General features: G+C 37.2%; 1 protein-coding gene across 1 annotated transcript in view; it reads left to right on the forward strand.

Moving 5' to 3' along the window:
* The window catches only part of colec12 (collectin sub-family member 12), a 131912-nt gene that overhangs the window by 72049 nt on the left and 50081 nt on the right, over positions 1-9782 (forward strand). The window contains exons 6-9 of the mRNA XM_015354420.2: positions 1238-1723; positions 2229-2365; positions 3239-3348; positions 4683-4828. Coding sequence (XP_015209906.2) covers positions 1238-1723; positions 2229-2365; positions 3239-3348; positions 4683-4828 — 879 coding nt within the window. The remainder of the gene's footprint in view (positions 1-1237; positions 1724-2228; positions 2366-3238; positions 3349-4682; positions 4829-9782) is intronic.

Below are 9782 nucleotides of genomic sequence, written 5' to 3' on the forward strand. Positions count from 1 at the left end.
TGAGTCTGGGCTGTGAAATTGTCACCCATGCCGTGCAATGCAAAGCTATATGTACAGAAGAGAGTAAAATGGAGAAAATAAGTCTAATTATTTTCACTATATTATTATTTCTTTTATATTGTTTTACTATTGTAAAGATTAGATAAAACGATTAACTCAAAACAGAAATAAAAAAATGTTGCTTTATTTGTCATTAGTACTGCTTTAACCTGCGGAGAAGATAACAAAATGTATTTGATTTAGTTTTTTTATCAGATGTGTAGTGATTTAGAATATTGTACTATAGCTTGTTTAATCATTAACTGTACATATGCAATCAGAGGTTCAAGTTGGGAGTTGTGTCAGAGTGCGAGCTACAAAGGAACAAGTCAACTTTTATTCCATATTGAAAGGTAGAAAGAAATGATGTTTTGACTATGACGTTTTCTTCAGGTGTATAAGAGACCTGAAGACGGCCAGAATGCATACCTACAGTAAAAACTCTCTAAAAAAAGCTCCACAGCGAAAACAGTGGTTTTACTATATCTTTTCTACTTTTCAACATGGAATAACTTTGGTTTCTATCTTCTCACTCTAATGAAATTTCCTAGCTCATTTGCAGGGCTTGATTGGTTTCTAGCTGTCTGACCCAGAAGTGCGATATAAGATTTTCATTTATTATTTTAGACTGCAGTTTGGAATCTCCTTAAATTTATCACTGCGTGTAAAAGAATTTGTAAAAGAAAAAAATGGACTAATTTTACTGGCACACATTTATATTTGGTGGGACATGCTGTTCAGCCTGTCAAGAGGTTTTGAGATAACATTTTAGTATTGACATCCATGAGAATTGTAATAAACACTATATTAACAGGCTATTAAAAGCACTGTGAGCACTTGTAAAATAGTAATAACCACCTTAGAGCTAGCTACTTGCTCTCTTTTAAAGCAGGTTGCACTTTTCTGCAGAAGGGTTGTAGGAGTCTGGAGCCAGCTACCTAGCCATGTTGTTGACAGGTCACGGATGAGCAACCTAGTGATCTAGACAAGCTGATGTCCTTCTCCCGCATTTTAGTTTAAAGTTACCTAAAGGTAAAAAAAAAATATTAATTTAGAAGACATTGCACTTCGCAGATGCCTTCTATACTGTGGGCAAAGAATGCACCGAAAAATGGCAGCACCCCAGAACATTTTCATTTAAAATGATCAGCATTGCTTCCTCTGAGCTGGACTTGAAAGTTCTGCTTGTCTATTCCAGGCCCTCCAGGTCCTAGGGGTCCGCGGGGAGACAAAGGACCTCAGGGCTCCGCTGGGCAACCTGGACAGAAAGGAGAGAAAGGAGACAAAGGGGCACAAGGACTGCCAGGCCCACGGGGAGAGAAGGGCTCTCCAGGTCCACCGGGAGTCCCAGGGTTTAAAGGCCAGCCGGGCTCTCGGGGAAGTCCCGGTTCTAAAGGCTCCAGGGGTTCTGGAGGGCGAGCTGGTGCTCCAGGAGCGAAGGGTGACCCAGGCATACAGGGACCCCCAGGCAGAGATGGGCTGCCAGGACCCCAAGGGGTACAGGGGCCACCAGGGGTACGAGGGCCAGTTGGGCCAACTGGAGTACCAGGGGCTCGAGGGCCAGTGGGCCCTGTTGGGCCACCTGGTCCCCCTGGACCTCCAGGACTTCCTGGCAGACCCGAGAGTCCTGTGGAGCCTGTTTCACTGCACAGCGAGACCTCCACTTCTGTAGCTAAATCACAGGGTATGTCTTGTCTGTCTCTTACACAGATATTACTGGGACCATTTGGGAAGCATGTAGTCATCCCTGATGCATGCAGTGTAAAGCTTCTCACTGATTGTTCTGTTTTTAATCAATAATCAACCCACTTTCTTTTTACGGCTTTGTCTCCGTGGGCTGAATTCATCCAGCATAATGAATTTTATTTTTACTTTGCATGTTCCAACAAAACTCGCCGTCCCATGCCAGATGCACTTCAATTTTTACACCATGTACAGTATAGGTTTCACATTGGCCACTGCCAGTGCAGAAAAATATTTCATGTCAAGAACTTGAAAAATAAATATCCAATTTAAGCAGAACCTGCATCACTAAAAAATAAAAAAGAATACTGCTACCTTTAGGTTTTCTTTTAAAATTATGATCACTTAATTTGTAAAGATAAACCAGACCACATGGATAACATATCTGGGATGTTCATGGAAGATGCTTAATCTTTTTATTGATTAAAAAAGGTTCTTTTTTCCAGGATGCCCTCCACTGTGGAACAACTTCGGAGACAAGTGCTACTACTTTTCCACAGAAAGATTTAATTTTGAAGAAGCCAAAAGACACTGTGAAGAGATGCCTTCTGCCATGGTTATTATTAATGATCAGGAGGAGCAGGTGAAGTACATTCCTGAGTTTCTGTGTAGCTCTTCCTACACTCTTCATTTTACCAAACCATAACTTATGTAAAGCCAAATATCTATGAGGTGCAAGGTATGAAATTCTTTAACTCAGATTTAAATCTACTAGAGTTACTTTTATCATTGTGAAGCCACTGCTCTGAGCAGAATTACCTGTATGTAACCTTTAATCATCTACTGGAAACAGTAAACCCTCTCTTGAATGCAGTCTACATTTACCTCGTATTTTTGAGAAAGGAATTTTAGTTCTTAGAATTTGATTTGCTACTTAATATGAGGTCAACATTCAACATTTTTCAGACTAGTTTATTTTTCTTGTATTATATAGTTTATTTATTGTATTTTTCAAATGTTTCAACAAATCCAATTTAATTAGTAAGACTCATGAATTAATTGTTTCTAATTTGTCTTGACCTATTCATGGATGCCCATTCATCTCAAACAAAATACAATACTTTAACAGTCAGCAGTAGCTGATTCAGCATTGGCAGAAAGTCATTGTCTTGTTTTGTCTGTGTTTAGATTTGACAGCTTAACCACTGTCTGTGTCTCTGGGAGACCAGAAGAAATGTTTAGCTTTTGGATGGTTTTAATTTGGAGCTTTTAACCTCCTGGAGTGAAAAGCACCATTGTTTGTTATTTCTGAATCTGTGGCATTGCACTAACGGTATTCTCAGTGAGTAAAGTGACAGTGCATCAACCTGTGGCTACTCCTCAGAAAATAGTTTGCCAATCAAAACCTCCAGTTACTACAATAATTGGTATGAAGTATTCGTGTAGACAGGGAATTGCAGTTATATCAAATCTATCATTTTAATTCAGGTTTGTTTTTCTTTATTTTATTCTGAAGCATTGGTTAAAAAAGCAAATTGTAGGCAAGGGCTACTTCTGGATAGGCCTGACTGACAAAGAGGAAGAAAACACATGGAAGTGGTGGGATGGTACCCAGCCATCTTTCACGTGAGTATTACAGGAATGCACAGTGGTTCTGCTGTTTGTGTACTTTATAAATGCTTTGCCAAATAAAAACCATCCTGATATTTATAATTGCTTGGGTAATGGTATGTAGACAACTACAATGCATACCCTTTTTAAAATTGGCAGTTGTGCGTTTTTATCGTCTAGGCTTGCATACAAACTCCATGACCATAGAAAATACAGGGGAAAATGAGGAAGTGTTGGTAAACTCCCCCCAACCCACCGATCTGGTTCATTCCTCACGTGAGACGGGGGTTTTGTCATCCTTGAGGCTGTAATTGCCTCATCCAGGAGAGATAATGCCAAACATCAAAATATTAAGCAAGTTATCCCTTTATATTTGTTGTTATTAACTTCTTGCTAAATGATTAAGAGTGTCGTCAACAGTCTAGGAACAAGGGGGTTAATAAAATAGAAAAACAGAGCAGGATGCTCCAAACATGAATGGGAATCTATCCTCCATTCTAAAAAGGTATCACCAACTTGGAGTTAGCCAGAATTGCCAAATATAAGAAAATCCTAAAATAAAGGACCGCGTGCTCAATTTAACAAGTAGAGTAGTAGAGTAGTTTATTGCCATATGTACACATACTGTACATTGGAATTCTTAATCACGCTGATCTCTCGGGACACACACAGTACAACTGACAACACTACACAATGTGGACAACAGGAGAAATAAATATTTTGGGGAACAATAAATATGTAGTAGTGAGACAGAGAAAAAAAAGGATAGACTATGTAAAAAGAGTGCACTTGAGTCTGAGTCTCAGTTAGCTGTTATATAGGATGCTCACTGCAGTGGGATAGAAGCTGTTCTTGAGATAGTGGTCCTTGCTTTAACGGTGCAGTACCGCTTGCCAGAAGGTAGAGGGGAGAACAGTTTGTGGCTGGGATGGTTGGGATCCTGTGTGATGGATTTATGGATGATGGATGGATCGATGGATTACTTACTGTAGCTAGAATCTGGTCTTTAAGATTGATCAGAACAAGGTCCTCTCACCTGGCACACTCCTCACCCTGTTTCCTTGATTCTCTTCTTCTTTTCTTCTTCCATTCTTCTTCTGTTCTCTCTTTCTCTGACAGTCTTTTATCCTGTCTCTTGACCGATGAGGACTTTAATGATTTGGCAGGGAGTAAATTAACTAGTAAACCAGCAGGATCCTTTTGATCTTATCTCAGACCACCTACTGTACAGCTCAGTAAACATCTTGGCTCCTACTCATTGTTTGTAGGCTCTAAAAACATTAGCTTTTATGATCATTGTAACAATAATTTGACATGTGCCTTAATTATCACCCCTTCTGTGGTTTCAGAAACTGGAAAACAGGACAACCAGACAACTGGAGCCATGGTCATGAGAAAGGGGAAGATTGTGCTGGCCTGATTCATGACGGCTACTGGAATGATTTCTTCTGTGATGAAATCAACAGTGTTGTCTGTGAGAAAGACATGGAGGAAGGTAAGGCTGCATTAGAGAGTCAGTTTATGCTTCAGTCATTATTATGATGTAGTATACAGTACTTACCCCAGTGAAAAATGTGGTGTTTTTTATGTTGCTTTGCGATCCTCTGTGCCTGGAAGCCATCTTGGTTTAAGCAACAAAATGAAAGTTACAAAGATTGATTGATATACAGGACTGAAGAAATCATATTTTCATCAAGACTGATTTGTTTGTTCTATATTGTTTGTATAATAGGATCATCCTACAGCAACCCAGAAAGGAAAAGGCCAAATCTTGCTTACAATGTACTTCAACAAGCACATTTAGTGAATACCACCAAAAGACTGTCTGTAAAGACACAAACCTGCACACAAAACTCTTAGCCTTTTATTTTAGTTCAAAGTGAAGTACATATACCCTAGCAACCATAATGATAAACCCTTTATTTGTTTTAAAACATGGTCCACACTGTACTAGCAAATTAAAAACTAAAATATCTAACAATTTGTTTTTCTAAAAAACAGCACTACAGTAGCCATTAACTGTAGTGTTATACATCTTGATTTGTTGTGTAGTTTTGTAGTTTTTCACCCAGTTCAGTTCACACTGAAGAGAAAGGTTGTTGCCAGGCTCAGTTTTTTTTTTTCAAAGAACAGAGTGTACCTTCTGATGCTTTTGTGCAGTTTAGCTGCCACTGGAATCTGTCTTAAGGACATAAGAAGGTTACATGAGAGGAGGCCATATGACTCATTGTTCTCATTTGGCTGCTTGCACCTTATTGATCTGTGGATCTGTAGCTTGTTACTGACACTCAACAGACTTACTCATCTCCTTTTCTGATTTTGCTTCCCCGTTCAGGTCCCTCTTGATGTCTCTTATGTGCTCTGAGCAAGTGTTTGTGGCACCTGGGAGCCCATAAATTAAATTGCAAATAAGCAAGATGACACAAATGACCTCCTTTCTTATGGACTTTTTTTTCTTTTTGTACCAATTTAAAATTTTTTGTACAGTTACATACACAATATAGATCTGAAATATTAAATTTCACCTTCACATTTACTTATCTTCATTATTCTGAATTATTTAAAGTTTACATACACAGAAAATACAAAAACAAAAGTCTTAAAATGTTAAAAATGTATATTGTAGATACAGTATATCTAGTAATAAATAGTATATACAGTAGTTGTATGGTATGGACACTGTTACAGAGAAGCTGCAATTCTCTTCCCCTTTTGAGTGTGTACATACTTTCAATTAATTTTATTAACTTAGATCGTTACTCATCTTTTAATGTTATGAAATAAGTCAATTTAATGTGTCAGAAATAATGAATACAGTGTTCAAATAATGTTTGATTATATTTAAAATGTTTAATTGAAATATACTGTAGATACTATACTGTACCTTTTTACAAATTTTTAAATAATATGACTAACCCCAAGTGATTTAGTACTACAAACATATGAGGTATTTAACAAAGTAATTAGGTATATTTAAATTCAAATGGAAGCGCATTACTGTCTTGTAGCCTGATGTCTAAGGAACGTCTAAGGAAAACCTGGTTGCTGCTGCAATCAAAATTAATGAAACAGTAGGGGGCACTCTATAGCAGAAATGTACATGAACGCATTCAAACAGATGGTATAATAATAATTGCTTACACTTATATAGCGCTTTTCTAGACACTCCACTCAAAGTGCTTTACAAGTAATGGGAACTCCCTGGATGATGATGTGACGGCCGCCATAGTGCGCCAGAACGCTCACCACACATCAGCTATGAGTTGGGAGCAGAACAGAGTAATGAAGCCAATTCATAGATGGGGATTATTAGGAGGCCATGATTGGTAAAGGCCAATGGGAAATTTGGCCAGGGAGAGTCAAAACCTCGGTTTTACGTCTCATCTGAAGGATGGCGCCTTTTTACAGTATAGTGTCCCCGTCACTATACTGGGGCATTAGGACCCACATAGACTGCAGGGTGAGTGCCCCCTGCTGGCCCCACTGACACCTCTTCCAGCAGCAATCTTAGTTTTTCCCACTGTCTCACCGTGCTGTCCATAATGGAATTGTGTTTTCATTTTAATGGTTGCATTAACATTAAATATGTGAAATATCTTTATTATTTCATTGGAAATGCTTTTTGGTTTGGAGACGCTTTTTGGTTACAAAACTAACCTTTTGTTTTGTTTTTTAGCAAAAAGGCTAGGATTATAACACAAGCCCCATGAAGAAAAAGAAAATGTGTGATGTTTGGCCGGTGTAATTTTGAAGTGCTTCATAAACTTGTTGTGAAGACCTCAAACACACAGCTTAGTGATGGAGTTTCTGAAGAAACTGAAGACGAAAGGGAACTGAACCAATTCACAATTTCATCCCTGTCTGTGGTTTCAGGATTTAATACCATTTAATTAAATTTGCTGCAAGAATAAATTGAATTTATACAGCAGCTCTTTACAAAAGAAAAGAAGTTTAGCATTTCAGCACAAAGACAGTTACAAATTAAGAGAATTATATTTGTTATTTAGCTATAAGTCCAATTATTTCAATCATATAAAATGTATATTTTTTCTTTTATTTTTAAATGCCATTTCACATATACAAGCCCGTAGTCCATTACGTACTAATTTCAGAACATATATTTTTCTTATTACATGTCATTTAGTACTTGGATTCTTGAATGTTTTTCAGTACCATAATCAAATAATTTGTTTTGCAAGTGATACAGGCGTTCTTGTAAATTTTTAATCAACCACAAGGTGTAAAGATATCCTTGAGGAATGCCTTTTTAAACCTTGAGAATTGGCTGGCTATACATAGCTATATTGCATACATAATATTAACAGTATCATGAAAAGGCATTCAGTGGATTGAAAGCAAAAAACTGTAAGTTTACATTTTGTTATAATATTTTTCTACTTAATAGATGTTTTATGTTTAATTGTGAAACATAATTTTATGAGACACTTTTTACACACTGTACATAAAAACACATTTGACCTCTTGATCCAGAAAGACCAGCCAGACATTTCTATCTCTACTCTCAGGGAAATTGTGATTTCCTGTATAGCGTATTTTGTTGTGGTGAATAACCTCTCTCTAAATTTTCATAAGTCATTCCCAACTGCCCATCAGTAACAAAAATAAACGTACAGTATATGTGTTATTGAGTCTGGACTCTGTTTTCTTTGCTAACGCGTTTGCTACAGTAGTTTAGCATGCAGAAATGCCTCAGAATGTTTCACTGGTTACAAAGTTACGAGTAAGAAAGCATAACTGATACAAAATCTAAGCAGTCAGTGCTGCATGAAAATGGTTAACAAAAAATAAAGTGAAAAGTAAGCCTAGATTAAGTTAAAATCTTCCTGCCAATTACAAATGAAATATTAATTGCTGGCTTTGTATTTTATGATAATGACAGGGACTTACGATTTGGTATTAGCTGGGCTTTGGTAATGTATTTATATATTTTCATCGTATTCATATTATATTTTCACACATACTGTATGTCTCCAGTATCTCATGATTTTGGTTAAACATAGAGGTTACCAAAACGTTTTAACCATTTCTAAGCAAATTTCTATACATATGTTCCTTCATTTCTTTAATGTGGTTGAGTTGATGCCTAAAGTTAGTTTTCATGGCCTCTAGGAGTGTATGCAATCTCTTTGTCCATTACAGTAGCTCATCTAATGTATCCTGAAGTGAGACTTCAATTTGAAGCTAAACACCTAGATTTATCTTGCTATTAATTTTGAATGTTATTTTGAGTTCCAGGAAAAAATATAGCTTTCTCAGGTCTCCTATACATTTACAATGTTACATTAACTTTCTTGGCATTGACTTTCAGGGTGCAGTGTAGTGTAATATAATTACGCTATTGTAATTGTAATGCATTTTACAACTGCTTCTTCCAATTCAAGGTTGCTGTCACAAGGCAGGATACACCCTGGATGGGAAAACAGTCCATCACAGGCCAATACACACACACAAACATGTACACACTTGCATCAAGGACTGTTTTTTCAGAAGCCAGTAAACCAGCGTGCCTTTGGACATTGGGAGAAAACCAGAACACTCAGAGGAAACCCTGGTAGACATGGGAAGTTCATGCAACCCAGGGCCAGAGCACTGTGAGGCAGCAGTGCCACTCACCACCTGTGTACCCCCATGCTGCCCTAATGCAGTGTCACACAATGTCAATGAAGTGCAGCAAACAAGATATCATCATATCAACATAAAGACTGAAGAACAGGTTTTCACCCCTTTCTGTTTTAACAAAATTATAGTCCTGAATTAAAACTGTGTATCCAGTAGCTGCATGACAAGTAGTCAATGAAGGGACCCTTTCACTTAGAAAGGGTGGATAGGCTTTTGAAATTCTAAAGAAACCATTATAACCCTAATTATTCCACATGGCAAATGATAGACTGATGTGTTTGGAATTACATGCTCTCCATAAACATGGGTAAGTTTATAAGCAAAGCAGGTACTGTATAATGCTGAGTGCTAAAATATGCACAATACCTCTGTGATAACAATAACTCTATGAAACTATAGGGGCCATTAATTAGTCTAATATGAAGCAAATAAGTACTATTCAGTATCTGTTTTGCAGAACCTAAAGGAACAGATCCTAGTTTTATTTGACAATACTGTAGATATAAACTATAGAGTACCTCAAAAATAAACAGCACAACTACAATGTTTTTATGTTCAGTTTAATACACATACATTACATGCACAAAAGTACTGACCTAAAATACTAGTACATGTACTGTATTATTGTTAAGACATACTGTAAAACAATTTATTATGTTGTTCCTAAGGTGTACTGCTATGCTAAGTTGCATGTTAACTGTTAAACTGCTCTTAGTGGTTACTTTTGTGCATACTGTAGTACCTTGAATAAGTACAGCACTGCTTCATACATTTTAGTAAACTAACACAGTGTTCATTCCTTTCAGTGA

The sequence above is a fragment of the Lepisosteus oculatus genome, chromosome 6 (assembly GCF_040954835.1).
Source record: "Lepisosteus oculatus isolate fLepOcu1 chromosome 6, fLepOcu1.hap2, whole genome shotgun sequence".
NCBI lineage: Eukaryota > Metazoa > Chordata > Actinopteri > Semionotiformes > Lepisosteidae > Lepisosteus > Lepisosteus oculatus.